Raw genomic sequence first — 14,579 nt, 5'->3', positions numbered from 1 at the left:
TTGTCACTGCTTCATGTCCTTTTTGTATAATCATATAGACCAGGGGTCCCCAAACTTGTTCCTGTGAGGGCCAGATAACTTTTCCCTTCTCTGGAGGGGGCCGGGGTCAGAAAAAGTGTGACGATTGCAGTGGGTGCCTAAATGTAAACATTTATTGTTTTCCAGAAAGCCACATATTATCACGGTTTGGTTCTCCTTCCTGTTTTATTTTGTAGTTCAATGTCTCTTGTGTTCCTGGGTAACTTCACTTCCTGTCTTCCCCTGTGATTACCTGATCGTTTCCACCTGTGTCCAATCACCTGCACCTCCCTTGTGTATTTAAGCACTGTGAGTCTCTTGTCTTGTGTGGCGTGTCGACGTCACGTCACGTCACGTCACGTCACGTCACGTCACGTCACGTCACGTCACGTCACGTCACGTCACGTCACGTCACGTCACGTCACGTCACGTCACGTCACGGCTCCTTTCTCCTCCTTCCTGCCCTTTTTGGTTGGAGTGATTTTGATTTTGAGTTTTGACTATTAAAGTCCTTTTTATTTTCATCAATACTCTGCGTCTGAGTCCTTCCTCCTTGCCCTCGCACCCGAGTCCTGACACATATAACCATATAATAACAATCCGGGATCTTCACAGAATAAAAAGTCAGGCCTTAGTTTGGGGACCACTGATATAGACCCTCAATACTGTTAACATCCAGTCATGTCAGTTACAATCCTTTTTACTTTTCATGACAGTCTGAGCTATCAGATTATGTTCAGACCACCGGGGAAGATGTACAGCACCAGTAGCACACACACACACACACACACACACACACACACACACACACACACACACACACACACACACACACAAGGCATAGTACAAACATGGAGGGCAAAACACGCTGAACAAACAAGGCTTTCAAAGTAGCTTCCCAAAACACATTAGAATAGTTATGGGGACCCGTAGTAGAAAGTCAAAGTTTAAATATTAAAATAAGAGAATGAGCGAGGAGCCCACTTCCTGTCTGTAAATAGACCTGCAGGCTACACAGCGATAAACGTTGTCAGGAACACAGCACCAGCAGAAGCAGTCTGCTATTCCTGGACCTGATGTCTTCTACGCAGGACAGAGCGAGGAGCAGAGCCCTCGTGTCACCCTCCGTTCTATTCCCGCGTTACAGATATTAGATCTGGATATTAATCAAACACAGGGGGGTAAGTAGGCTCCTCCACTATGGTTTTTGAGTGTTGATTGTGTAAAAAAAAATGGCTCCTAGTGTTTTTTGTATCTCAAAGTCTCAGCTTGTCTTGAATATATTTGGACAAGCAGGAGAGTCAACTGGACCTATTCACCTTCAAAATAAAACTATGTTTGACTTTGTGTCTCTGTGGGAGCAAAAAGCAGTTTAAGTCCTTTAAAAGGTTGACTATATGCAGCATACAACATAGATATCACACAAGACTTGTAAATGTTAATGGCTTTATAACGTTCTAAGAGCACAGAATAATTATAGACAAATGCAGTATAGAAACAAAGCTACATGCCATGATTAATCGTGAGTTTCAATTGCCCTTACTGTTGTCCTAAATCATAGGCTCCATATATTTCAGTAACCCCAACAAATGAATTGACAGAACCAGATGTCTCTTGAACGAGCATGTTGTCATTTGAATTTCCAGCCGTTCTTGTTTACAACTGTGGCTGCTACACTTAGACTCCGTCCATGCAATAGCAGCTGGACCAGCGAAGGAGCTATTCACGTTGACATGCCATTCATCCAGCTAAAAATACGCACATGTAACTAGCCCTTTAAAAAGTCACAGAAAGCCACCTCGCCGGAGACAGTCAGCTGGAGAGTTCTTATTTTCAAATGTGTAAGCACCGTTGAAGAACTTGTACACATTTTATTTTCTCAGCGCTGCCGTCATCCGGGCCCGTCTTCCCACCGCGTTAACCATGTCATCTTCATATGCCGCCGCCATATCGACCCTTCTCTCCGCCAGCTCCTCCAATCCACCCGACACACCGAGGCCTCGCCCCTCCCCAGACACGGGAGGGGCCCCCACACCTCCCCCCGCGTCCCACTGCCCTCCAGCCGTACAGACGCGTCCTCATCCACGAGAGCCTTTGGGGTTCTGTGAGGAGCAACAGGAGAACCCTGCAGACTATGGCATTGGTAGGCAGTGGTCCTTCACCACACTCCAGCACGCTGGTAGAGAAGCTTTGTTCCATGCAGGCGCTGCGTTGTGTTGCAGGCGGATACTACCCCGTAGAGATCGGAGAGGTGTTCGTGGACCGTTATCAAGTGGTTCAAAAGTTGGGATGGGGTCACTTCTCTACTGTATGGCTCTGCTGGGATATAGTGTAAGTACATGTTTGACCTTTTATAACATAAGGATGAGATAATCTTATACGATCAGTAGCTAACTGCCAGACTTGTTTGCACACAGGAGGGGGCGTTTTGTAGCTCTGAAGGTGGTGAAGAGTGCTCAAACGTTCACAGAGACGGCACAGGATGAGATCAAGCTTCTAAAATGTGTCAGTGCTACCACATTGCATTTGTTTTCAAATGTATACACATATATATTTGTTTTAAAATATATGTATTATATTATATATATTATATTACAGATGAGAGGCCTCCACTGTTCTCAGCCTACCTGCAAATATCATTTCATACACACCACAATGTTTGTCTTTGTACATTTTGGGGGGACATTTTAACATATTCTCAAAATCAGGTAAGAGACAGTGACCCCAGAGATCCAAAACGTGAGACAATTGTACACCTCATTGATGACTTCAGGATCACTGGAGCAAATGGAGAGCGTATCCTTTTCAGAACGTATTCACCATCTTGTGGTGCAGGTGTCCCTTGTCCCGCAGGTACTGTATTGTTATCAAAGTGTTATATATAGTGTTATTATAAATCTATCAAGGTGGACTTGATATTAAAAAGAAAACACAAAAGCTACGTACCCAAACGGTGTGAAACAAGACCCTTAGTGCCTCCCAGATGTGTGCATGGTTCTGGAGGTGCTGGGCCACCAGTTGCTCAGGTGGATCATCAAATCCAAATACTCGGGCCTCCCTCTGGCCTGCGTCAGGAGCATCCTCACACAGGTGCACAGCAGACCTTTAATCTATCTTCCCCGTCTTTCACCTTTGACACAGCGGTTCTGTTCAACCGGTCCCTGCAAACACACTTACTGCGTTTTCATTCCTCATCACAGGTTCTGCAGGGTCTAGATTACTTGCACACCAAATGCAAGATCATCCACACCGACATCAAGCCGGAGAACATCCTCCTGAGAGTGGACGACGTTTATGTTCAGAACCTGGCAGCCAACACCAAGCTGTGGCAGCTGCCGGCGTCCTCTGCTTTCTCCAGCTCCACCGGTTAGTGAAGCTGTCAGGTGTATGTCTGACTTTCATTAAAGAGGCCTTTTATCCCTTTTATTCACGTGTGTGCTTCTTCTCCGTGCTGATGTTTTGTGCTTCCTGCCAGAGAACAGACGCTCCAGAGAGAAACAGGTGTGCCATCTGAAATGTAGTCACCATTATTTCATTCGTCTCAGTGGGATGGTTTATTCTTGTTATCGTCGCTTTATGACATTTGTTTTTTCTGCTATTACCTCCTTAGAGTTTGTCCAACTTGTTGGGGAAGCTGAGCGGGGTTTTCCACACTCTCGGGGAGTGGGTAAGATGCATCTTGTGTCCTACTAAAGTCTTGACTGCTTTTTGACAACATAGTCTGAAACTGCCTATACGGGACTAGGGGTCGAAGAAATGAATTTTGCAGTGTCACCGACCCTAAAGGATGGGACAAAGTAAACGTGGAAGCTGTTGGTTGTTTTGGGCTCATGTAAGACCAAAAGCCACTGCTGTGGTTTCAAAATAGCTTGTTGTTGGCAACTCACTGTTTACATCATGTGGACTAATGACACAATATATTCTGAAGATATTGATACATTTTTTTCATGGTGAGATGAGCACATAGCGATAATTACCCAAGCTGTCTGCGATTACCCACCAAGCCCATCAAATCTCTGGAGAACAGTTGATTCACCATCGTGACTCTGAGCCAGGCTAAATTAACTGAAGACGACACCCTCAACTGCAGCACCGGCCCTGTTCAGACCTGGCATCAACACGCGTCTTGGGTGATCCAATCAACACAGATATGTTGGTAGAAGTAGTTCCGTTAGGTTGATTTTTTTTTCATACTAAAGCTAAGGGCCCCCAAAGTCAGACCTTTTAAAACACTGCACATACTGACGTTAATTAGCATGATTTGCTTTACTCACAATTGAACTCGCCAAATGTGTTCATTGTTTACCTCCCTCTACTGTTTGCACCTCTGCAGTCCAGTAAGGTCTCCAAGAGCCCCATCAAGCGACTGACAAGAAAAGACAGGGGTCGACGAGGACAGGACCACAATCAGAAAGACAAACTTCACGTGTCCTTCTCCGATGCCGCTCCTCCCTCTAGCACCTGTAGCTCCACCTGTCAGGCTAAGCTCACAGGTCCCAACCTCAGGTTAAGGAGGAACACGCTGCTGTTAGAAGATGGACCGGACTGGCCTCCACACAGCCATAGAGACTCCATCTGTTCTTGGCCAGACCTCAACACAGATGCTCCCGTCTGTGGCTCTAGATCAGCGTTATTGCTTCAGACTGCAGACACAGAGCGGTCTCCTCCTTCACCATCCTCTCCCCGTGGTCAGTAGGTGTTTATAGTTTGCCAACAATAAGTACTACTGGTTGTACACTCGGTCAATCCTGGTCGGATCCACTAAGCCGGAGGTTACCAAACTCTGCTGAGGCCCCCTTTGATGCCATAAGAACCGGCCCCCCAAAGGCCCCCACCCAACAAATGGGCCGTACCTTCTTTGTTTTGAATTAATTGCATTATAATATATAAACTTCAATGAAAAAAATATTAGTTTTTCTTAGAAAAACACACACTAGCTCACTTATTATTTGTTCTGCAGATAAACACAACAGGCTCTTTCTTCTTGCTCGTAAAGCACATCAAAAACGTATTTATCTCTCATCTTTTTCATGTTACGTATGATCGTTTATTTATATTTTTTAGGTGCGATCATATAATATAGTGGCTTTTCTTTACACATTTTTTTCAGTAGTATTTTTGTCATTTTTATTATTTTATATTGTTTTACCGGACTGTGTGTGTGTGTCTTTGTGCCTTGGTCTGTGGGATGTGGATCAAGTTCCACCCCTGCAGTTCCCCTGCACATACCATAGGTGGTGCGCCCTCCAGTTTGGGAAGCATGGTACTAAGTGATCATATTTTATGTTATTTTAGGTATTAGTGACTCGGATGTACTTCTGGATCTACTAAAACCCCAGAATGCTGATAAAATCCTCATCAAGATTGCTGACTTGGGCAATGCCTGCTGGGTGGTGAGTGATAATTGCAGGCAACTAAACCTGAGAAAACCTACAAAATGAGTATGAAATAGTTTCATCTTCAAACCAGAATTCTGATAGTAAGTGCCTTGTGGCATCACATATGAATATGCAGGTGGGCTAGGCAAGTCTCCAATTGAAAGGGGCGATGGAGTAGTGTGATGCGCTTGGAGCCGCAAGGTTGGTGGTTCGAATCCCAGGTGCCCCATGTGCCATGTCGAAGTGTCCCTGAGGAAGACACCTCACTGTTCCCCGGGCAAAATGTAACGCATGGGTTATAATGCAGTGTAAGTCGCTGTGGATAAAAGCGTCAGCTAAACGACATGTAATGTAAAAGGGACTGAGGTGGCCACTCTGACAGCGAAAACACTTCCATCCAATCGGGTTGATTTGAAATGGTGCTGGGTGGAGTCAGGGAAAGACACAATGTGCATCACTGAACAAATTGACAATGACAGGTCACTGCTAGAGCAGAATTCTGCAACTTATAATTCAACAGCTGTTTGATGGATTGATATCAGTCATGGTCCCCAGAGTATGAATCTTGATAACGATGGGGATTGAACCATAGTTAGAACTATCGCGTTGAACTTTGGTACAAACATTCATGTCGCCCTCCTGATGAATTTTAATGACATAGATGATCCCCAGAGGTTTTATCAAATTTGTCAAAAGTCACTTTTAATCCAATACTTTAAGACTATATACCAAAAATAATACAGAGACTTCTTAATAGATTTGTTAATAGTCACTGTTGTGAGTCCAAAATATTACAATTTTGTTTCTCTTTTCATCAGCACAAGCACTTTACAGAGGACATCCAGACGTGTCAGTACCGCTCTGTGGAGGTTCTGATCGGGGCTCACTACGACACACCGGCTGACATCTGGAGCACCGCCTGCATGGTGAGAACGTTCTTTGATGTGTTTTTAAATGGGTTTTATTTCAGCATATTTGTACTGATTTTATTAGAGCAATATCCTTCGTTCCTCTATGTGTAATGTAGGCTTTTGAGTTGGCCACAGGAGACTATCTGTTCGACCCTCAATCAGGAGCCTCATTCAGCCGCGAGGAAGGTCAGTGTGGTTCACAGCATCCCTTTTGTCCTTGATTAAACTTCACAGGCTGAGTATACAGTGGGCTTGGTCTTCTCTCAGATCACATTGCTCACATCATTGAGCTGCTGGGATCCCTTCCATCGCAGTTCGCTGTGTCGGGGAGGAACTCCAGACGGTACTTCAACCACAAAGGTATGCCAGTATCCTAAATAAATAGCAAATACAGTAATATTGTAGAAATCATACTGCCATATTATCGGCATTTGAGATTTTGTTACAGAGATAATGGTCTTCAACTTGACTCATATTTCTCATGCTTGAAAACGATTTAGTTTTCTTCTTTTGGGAAGTTTCAGATAAATTAAAAATGTATTTGCAAAACCTGCGGCACGAGACTTTTCCTCAGTCCACTTCATACCCTGTGCAGGACAACTGCGACACATCTCCAAGCTGAAGCCCTGGAGCTTGTTTGAGATCCTGCTGGAGAAGTACGAGTGGCCGCGAGAGGAAGCCTCCAAGTTCAGCTCGTTCCTCCTGACCATGTTGGAGCTCCTTCCGGAGGACAGAGCCACAGCTGCCCAGTGTCTGAAACACCCCTGGATAACCTCCTAGACGCAACCCTCCTGTCATCTCCATAGCCCGGTGGACCATAGCTCTGTGATCGGGGCAGGCTTGCACACATTGTGAAGACATCGGACCGCTGTGGGAAACAGAGCAGTAGTCTAGTGCTGGCATCATGAGATCATAGATATTTATTAGCCCGACAAACAGCCTTTTCCCAGTGGGGTTGCCTGGTGTTTTAGTATTTTAATGGCAGTTTCATCCAATTCAGGCTCTGCAATGACCAAAGAGAAGTTTTGTCTTACTGGTAAAAGTTCTTGAATTTCAATAAATTAACATATGATTGCTTTTTGTGCTCCGTCAGTTATTTGCTAAACAGCAAAATCAAAAACCCATCTTGAGGAATTAGTACTGGATTTAGGTAGGATTTACTTTGATAGGACTCAACTGGACGTAGTACCGTGGCTTACCTAAACAAAATGACGTACACGTTGTAACATAATAAAGAAAAACCTGCAGGATGTGATGGAATTGAAATAGGATCTCATAAATATTGCTTACTATCTAATAATTATTATCTGATAATTATACCTATTTGGTAGCTATGGCTTAGTGTCTCAATTATAAGTCAGTATCTGCATAATATGAGACTATTTCAAAATATTCCTTTGGCTTTTGATTATTTGACTCTTTTTTTCCCACCACATTGGTTGAAATGGGCTTCCATACATGACAGATAGTTTGGGTGGCAAAAGCACCCAAAGTGAACCAGAAGAAATCATTAAATGCCAAGCATGAATGCGGGAATAACCCTTCTTTTGTTCCTTGCAATACCTGAGCGCGTGCATATGAGCACGTGCGGGGGTTGGTATGCGCGTGTGCAAGCGCGCGTTGGGGATTCGGCGCGCTGGAAGGGGGACGAGGGAAGGGGGAGGAGCCAGTACACGCAGCCACGTGTTCGCCTGCTGGTAACCTCTCATATTCTCCGTGCAGGATCTCGAGAAGGTGTGAAGAGGACAGCAGAGCCGCCTGCACGCACGTGAGTTTCATTTCTGTCCCATTCCACGAGAGATGTTACGTCCCTACTGGCTTCTCTTTTACTAAACTGGGTTACTAAACTGGGTTCTGCCTCGGCCGCCGGATTCCTTACACATTCACATTACATTACATGTTATTTAGCTGACGCTTTTATCCAAAGCGACTTACATTGCATTATAACCCATGCATTACATTTTTGCCTGGGGAGCAATTAGGGGTTAGGTGTCTTGCTCAGGGACACTTCGACATGGCACATGGGGCAGCCGGGATTTAAACCACCAACCTTGCGGCCACCAGCGCACTGCACTACTCCATGCGCCACCATCTCCACAAACATATTGCTGAAAATCTTCAAAATGCATCACTTTTGCACTGCAACGATTACGATTGCATAAGAGAGCACAACGTCACTGCCACGTATGCAGAAATACAATGAAGAAACGGTATCTATTGAAACAACTGGGACAAAACTAAAATGTCTACAGGCAGTTGCGCAACGCAGTCCTCCACTTGTACTTTGTGGTGTTGTGATCGATGCAGCATGTGCAAAGCGTTTGGGTTAGTGGGGAGCGAACCAACTGCTTTACTTGGACGTAGAACTCTTCCAAACACGTGTGGCGATTCTTCTCAAGAGGCTGCAACCTCTCACGACACATTTGGATTGAAGCGACGTTCTTGACTGACCGTAGTGCAGTGACGTACATCACAGCCACCTGTAAACACCTGTACATTATCATATCTTACCTGTTGGTGGTCGTTTAATTTAACCATTTGATATAGTGCAGCTTAATGAACTAAATCAATTTAATTTCAATTTAATTCAGATTTCTACGCTAAAGAGATGCTTTTTCTGCACGTCCTCCTCTCTGTTTTTTTTCCTCAGCACACTGATAACAAACCAGGTTCATAGGTGCTTCTCAATATGTATATACACATGTTCTAATAGATTTTATATGAATAGATTTATATTGTAATATTTATCCTTTAATATAATATATTTATTATCATGTATTCATATATAATATTTATAAGAGTTACGATATGGTAATGATCATATTCTTTATATATTTATAATATAAATTGATATACTCATGCCCTTATTATGTTAAACTGTTTTAATACACGTTAACTATTTAACTGCAAAGTAATAATCTGTGGTTGATACCCTTGTTTGCATTGAATCATTCTGGGATGTTGACATTGTTTTTTTGTTAACAACCAAAAAATCCACCAGCCGCCACTGACTGGTTTCCTTTCTCTACCGACGAGGCTGCTACAACTCTTGTTGAGGAGAAGAATATCGGGAGATTTGTCAGTGACTCACGTTGACTTTTCTTTCTGTTAGAAATCAGCTGCTGCTGTTGAATAAACCAAGACACCAAAGGAGAGGCAAACCAGTAGGTAAAAACAGCAGTAGGGACGTAACAGCTCCACAGCCTCTTACCCCCTAACCGGTTGCCATGCAACTCACCCTCCGACTCAAAAGGAATGACCTCAACTGCCCCTGTTTTCTACAGTCGCCGTTTGGTTGAGCCGTGTCCAGCCACAGAAGAAGCCCATTCTGTCTATGCTTCTCTCCTTTTTATGCTTTAAGCTGATCACGCAAAGGGCTGTGTTGCACGTTCACCAAGTGTGCATCGCGGTTGATATTCAATTACATCCTCCAGTCATATCAGCACATTGAGATGCCAGTGGGTGCAGCTTGGACTCGGCAGCAGCAGCAGAAGCAGAGATAATGAAAACAGGATTGTACCCCTGCATAGTAAACACCCATCTCATTAGCCCCGTTCAAAGCAGACTGAGAGCACTCATTTATCTCATACACACACGTGTCATGTGTATATATATGTAGCCATGATGCACTGATGTGCTCTCTGTCTTGGTTGCAGGATGTGGCTGACTCTTCTTTACAGCTGCTGCGGTGGAGCAGCTCTTCTCTATGCTCTGTACCGATGGGTGATCCCCACCGCTGTGCAGCATCACGCTGGGCTGGCGCTGTTCTGGCACGATGTCATTGTGGAGAGGATGCTGGACACATTGACCAAGTCCACACGTCCTCAGGTGGGCCTTCTATTACACAGTGTTCACCTCGTAGGATCTGATTAGTGTGACACAGTCCTGCAGGTGTGGAAGAGATATTATGATGTTGTCATTATGAGGATTTTCTGTCGGAGATTGAGGGCCGACAGAAAATCACACAAGAAAATAAAAAAACAAAAAAGTACATCTGTACATGCATGAATGTTGCGCATTGATACATTGGTATAGGCAAAATTATTCAACCCCCATTGCACATTAGGTTTATTGGCAAAATATACAATTTCTCAGCTGTTTGCAATAAACAAATTATACAAGAATTGTTTAAGTAGTTTAATGAAACTAATATTACAAAAGTTTTATTCAACACAAAATGCTACTTTTAATGACTTTAATGAATTTACTGCATTCTCAAAATTATTCAACCCCTTCATGACAAGCACCTCCAGTACTTAGTAGAGCACCCTTTTGCTGTTTTGACCTGCTGCAAACGTGATGCATAGCCAGACACCAGCTTCTGAGAGTGTTCCTAAAGAATCTTAGCTCATTCCTTTTGGCCAATGGCCTCCAGTTCAGTGATTTTCTTTGGTGTGCGTTTTGCAAATCCCACCAAAGATTTTTGATGGGGTTCAAGTCAGGCGACTGACGACCACTCTAGAATCTCCCATTTCTTGTTCTGAAACCAAGCCTTGGTGGACTTTGAGGTATACTTGGGATCATTGTCCTGTTGGAAGGTCCAATGACGCCCAAGTTTCAGCTTCATCACAGACGGCATGACAGATTTCCTGATATTTGACTGAATCCATGGTGCCCTCCACACGCTGCAGGTTCCCAGTGCCAGAGGCAGCAAAGCAGCCCCAGAGCTTTTCAGTATATGCTTCATTCTTCTTCCTCCAGACATACTGCTGATCCATAGGCCCCAATAGTTCAAGTTTTGTCTCATCGCTCCACAGAACAGAATTCCAAACCTTTGGTGGCTTATTTATATGGTTTTCAGTATACTGGAGCCGACTTTTCTCGTGCTTTTGGGTCAGTGGTGGTTTGTGTCTTGGAGTCCGGGCATGGAACCCGTCAGTGTTTAGTATGCGCCTTACTGTGCAAACTGAAACCTCAGTGCCTGCTGCCACCAAGTCTTGCTGCAGGTGTTTTGCAGTCACTTGAGGGTTTTTGACCGCTTGCCTCCTCAGGAATCTGGTGGAAGCCGCTGATAGCTTCCTCTTTCTGCCACGTCCAGGTAGTGTAGCCACTGTTCCTTCAACTTTGAACTTGCAAACTATTCTTCCAACTGTATTTCTAAGGACAGTCAGTGCTTTTGCTATCTTTTTGTATCCTTTTCCTTGTTTGTGCAAGGCAATAATCTCTTCTTCTGAACAACATGATTCTAAGGTATTTCATATAGTTACATCAGACCCAGCAGAGGACACACAGCCCTTCACATAATAGTCATGAAGGCTTGTGTACAAATGAGTTAATCCACACTTGTTTTTTGTTTCCTGCAGAGCTCCTTTGTGCTAATTAATGAGGGCTGATGCTTCTTCATCTTTCACTAAAGAAATCAAACACACAAAAACACACACACAATGCTTTAGGCCTTGTTTTCTTTGGAGGGCACATGTTCACAATATGGCTTAGTAAATGGACAGGGACATACATGGACATTTGCTCGTTGGAGTCCTTGGAATAAGGGGTTAAGCTTGTTTTTAAACATTATTTGGCATATTGTGAAAGGAGCCGCACACCTGTTGTTAGCCTGGTGATTACACCTGTGTTCAGTCGACCATATGCCATGTTTTTCCTGAGGTGAAACTCTGCACACAAGGAAAGATCAGGTTGGGCAACGCTAACGAGTAAAAAGAGGTGCGATGGCTTCATGTGGCCTTTAAACCCAATGCAGACCGACATTGACTTAGAGGGGCTTGAACTGTCAAACAGCTTTGAGAAGGTGCAGCCTATGAAGCACAAACTGTTGAGGTAACATGAGACTGCTGTGCAGGGGGGCAGAAGGTCGCAGTGGTTTATAAGCGCATTGCCACCGGCCTGCCGGGTCGACTAGCTGAATGTTGTCTAGGCTAGCTGTTTACCTTACATCACAGAAAAATACACACTATACTTAATTCCATATTATAACTTAGATGAAATCCAGTGATCTGATTGGTTGATAGTGAGTCACAGGGTGCACATGGTGGCGCATGAAGTAGTGTGATGCGCTGGGAGCCGCAAGGTTGGTGGTTCAAATCCCGGCTGCCCCATGTGCAATGTTGAAGTGTCCCTGAGCAAGACACCTGACCCCTAACTGCTCCCCAGGCAAAATATAATGCATGGGTTATAATGCAATGTAATTCGCTGTGGATAAAAGTGTCAGCTAAATAACATGTAATGTAATTATTGAATGATAATGTACAGTAGCTGTTCACATTGACCCCATTGTTCCACATCACTGTGCACTCAAAGTAACACTTTAGATTTAGACCGTTAGTTGACATTTAGCTTTTAGCTCGGTGAGGATCGCTGGAAAAAGACCGAAAATCCCCCAAATGATCGTTTGAGGCAACGTGAGCTTTCACAAGCGGACATTACGGTGACGTCATGATGTGAATGAATGAGATGGTGAGGGACCCGATGCTGTTTACATGCACGTAGGGGACTATTTGTCTCTATACTGATGACATAAGATACACAACGTTTGCTTGCTACAACTATTTTGTGCTGAAGGGAAACTATTTACTTACTTATTTATTATTATGTTGCTGGTAACCTTGTTATTAAAGCATAAGATACTTGAGGCAGTACTTTATCTTCAATAATGTAACTTATTGCTTTATTAGAACCAACTGTAACACAGATTCATTCAGTGACGCCTCTGTACCTGTATCCACAAGAAAAAGAATGATCCATAAAACCTGTCTGTAACAATATTAATTCAATTAAATAAAAAAGATGATAGCATGGAGCCTTGGGCAGAGAGACAAAGAGTCAAAGGTTAGGATATTCTGTGGAATCCTCAAGAAAATTCCAATTGAAATAATTTGAATTGAGATGGCTACTAACAATTCATCTACTTCTGCTTCATGATCATTTGAAATGTATAATGAGTGAACAGTTAGCGATGTGTTGTTAGCGACACTAAAAAGACAGTGTTATTAAAACAAGCATTTCTATTTTACTCCCCCAGCGGCTCCTGGGCGCAGTGCAGAAGAACGCCACTAGAGGGGACCCTCGCAGCGTGATCCAGGCCATCGATCACTTCTGCAGAAGCAAGGAGTGGGCCATGAATGTGGGGGATGAGAAAGGTTCGGATTTCTCAGCACACTACATTTGTTTCACATAGAATCCTTCCCCCGTGTGACGTCTCTGCCTCTATTGCCACAGGCTGCATTCTTGACTCAGTGGTGTCAGAGGTGAACCCAGCCACCGTGCTGGAGCTGGGAACCTACTGTGGCTACTCCGCGGTCCGGATCGCCTGCCGCCTTCCACCTCGCGCCAAGCTCATCACTCTGGAATTCAACCCTGAGGTTGCCGTAATTGCCCGTCAAGTCATCGCGTGGGCCGGAGTGGAGGACAAGGTAAAGGCAGTCGTCTCCACCCAAAACGAAAAAAAAACAGTTGTTCTCCTAGTGTGTACAGGTCAGGAGACAGTATGTGTCTTCTCTTTAGGTCCAGTTAGTTGAAGGTGCATCTGGTGACTGGATCCCCAGAATGAAGGAGCAGTTTGGGGTGAAAACATTTGATTTGGTTTTCCTGGATCACTGGAAAGACCGCTACCTTCCCGACACTAAACTCATGGAGGCAAGTGTCTTATGCTCATTACTATTTACATCCATACCTTCATTATGATGGTCTGATGGTCTTCTTTTCACCAGGAGTGCGGACTCCTCAGGAAAGGCAGCGTCCTGCTGGCGGACAACGTCATCTGCCCCGGAACTCCTGACTACCTGGAATATGTCCGAAACACCCCGCGATACAAGAGCCAGTACTTCAAAGCTCACCTGGAGTACACCAAAGTGGAGGACGGGATGGAGAAGTCCGTCTTCTTAGGGTAGCTTTTTCACTGGTAATGTCAGGTTTTACACAGTTACCAGCAAACCCTTTGGCCCGGGCTCGTCTTAGCTTCACAGAGAAAACTTAAAATCAGTCAGAGTTTACAAATGTGAAATTAAAAATACGGTGAAGAATTGTATGTTGTCTTTTGTGTTTTTTAATGTTTTTAAAATCCTCCATACTTGATGCGCTATCGATGCAGCAGGAGGCAGTAGCGCTACTATGCTCAAGCATCCCATGGACAGAAGATGAGCTGCAAACGGATCCTCAGCTTTTCTCAAATCAATAATGAATCTTATTCACAATTCTGTGGTGAGGATACTATTTTTTTGCTCTGATGTTCTTCATCATTTTGACAGCTTGGACAGGTGTTTGAGGAGAGAGTGTGAGGGGCATGTTAGTGTGTGTGTATGAATCAAAGCGCTGCCCA

The 14,579-nt window shown here is 44.1% G+C and overlaps 2 protein-coding genes across 7 annotated transcripts; both read left to right on the top strand.

Moving 5' to 3' along the window:
• The first annotated feature begins 1,061 nt into the window (after window positions 1-1,061).
• On the top strand, window positions 1,062-7,384 carry LOC119229414 (SRSF protein kinase 2-like). 3 transcript variants are annotated; one of them, XM_037489709.2, is made up of 15 exons: window positions 1,062-1,199; window positions 1,902-2,161; window positions 2,241-2,349; window positions 2,436-2,523; window positions 2,727-2,814; window positions 3,002-3,108; window positions 3,219-3,384; window positions 3,494-3,519; window positions 3,629-3,685; window positions 4,352-4,706; window positions 5,314-5,411; window positions 6,215-6,322; window positions 6,424-6,493; window positions 6,575-6,667; window positions 6,903-7,384. In XM_037489709.2, the coding sequence occupies exons 2-15, from the start codon at window positions 1,942-1,944 to the stop codon at window positions 7,085-7,087; spliced, it is 1,770 nt and encodes a 589-aa protein (XP_037345606.2). In that variant the 5' UTR covers window positions 1,062-1,199; window positions 1,902-1,941; the 3' UTR covers window positions 7,088-7,384. The 3 variants fall into 3 exon arrangements, with proteins under 3 accessions (XP_037345606.2, XP_062420147.1, XP_037345607.2); XM_062564163.1 differs by lacking the exon at window positions 6,424-6,493 and having other exon boundaries at window positions 6,542-6,667; window positions 6,903-7,076; XM_037489710.2 differs by lacking the exons at window positions 1,062-1,199; window positions 1,902-2,161 and having other exon boundaries at window positions 2,332-2,349; window positions 2,617-2,814.
• Window positions 7,385-7,950: 566 nt separating this feature from the next.
• On the top strand, window positions 7,951-14,283 carry comtb (catechol-O-methyltransferase b). Of its 4 annotated transcripts, none has more exons than XM_037448315.2 (7): window positions 7,961-8,075; window positions 9,420-9,471; window positions 9,964-10,135; window positions 13,284-13,401; window positions 13,481-13,674; window positions 13,766-13,897; window positions 13,972-14,283. In XM_037448315.2, exons 3-7 carry the CDS (start codon window positions 9,965-9,967, stop codon window positions 14,149-14,151), a joined length of 795 nt encoding a protein of 264 aa, XP_037304212.2. In that variant the 5' UTR covers window positions 7,961-8,075; window positions 9,420-9,471; window position 9,964; the 3' UTR covers window positions 14,152-14,283. The 4 variants fall into 4 exon arrangements, with proteins under 4 accessions (XP_037304211.2, XP_037304212.2, XP_037304213.2 ...); XM_037448316.2 differs by having other exon boundaries at window positions 9,420-9,475; XM_037448314.2 differs by lacking the exon at window positions 9,420-9,471 and having other exon boundaries at window positions 7,951-8,075.
• The last annotated feature ends 296 nt before the right edge of the window (window positions 14,284-14,579 follow it).

This window comes from Pungitius pungitius, chromosome 8 (genome assembly GCF_949316345.1).
Source record: "Pungitius pungitius chromosome 8, fPunPun2.1, whole genome shotgun sequence".
Classification (NCBI taxonomy): Eukaryota; Metazoa; Chordata; class Actinopteri; order Perciformes; family Gasterosteidae; genus Pungitius; species Pungitius pungitius.
This window is presented reverse-complemented; position numbering and strand designations above follow the sequence as displayed.

Coding starts and splice junctions, on each gene's coding strand:
- LOC119229414 (XM_037489709.2), top strand. CDS start 1,942: ATGTCATCTTCATATGCCGCCGCCATATCGACCCTTCTCTCCGCCAGC. Junction 2,350..2,435: donor TGGCTCTGCTGGGATATAGT/GTAAGTACATGT, acceptor GTTTGCACACAG/GAGGGGGCGTTTTGTAGCTC. Junction 3,686..4,351: donor TCCACACTCTCGGGGAGTGG/GTAAGATGCATC, acceptor GCACCTCTGCAG/TCCAGTAAGGTCTCCAAGAG.
- comtb (XM_037448314.2), top strand. CDS start 9,965: ATGTGGCTGACTCTTCTTTACAGCTGCTGCGGTGGAGCAGCTCTTCTC. Junction 10,136..13,283: donor CCAAGTCCACACGTCCTCAG/GTGGGCCTTCTA, acceptor TTACTCCCCCAG/CGGCTCCTGGGCGCAGTGCA. Junction 13,898..13,971: donor CCGACACTAAACTCATGGAG/GCAAGTGTCTTA, acceptor TCTTTTCACCAG/GAGTGCGGACTCCTCAGGAA.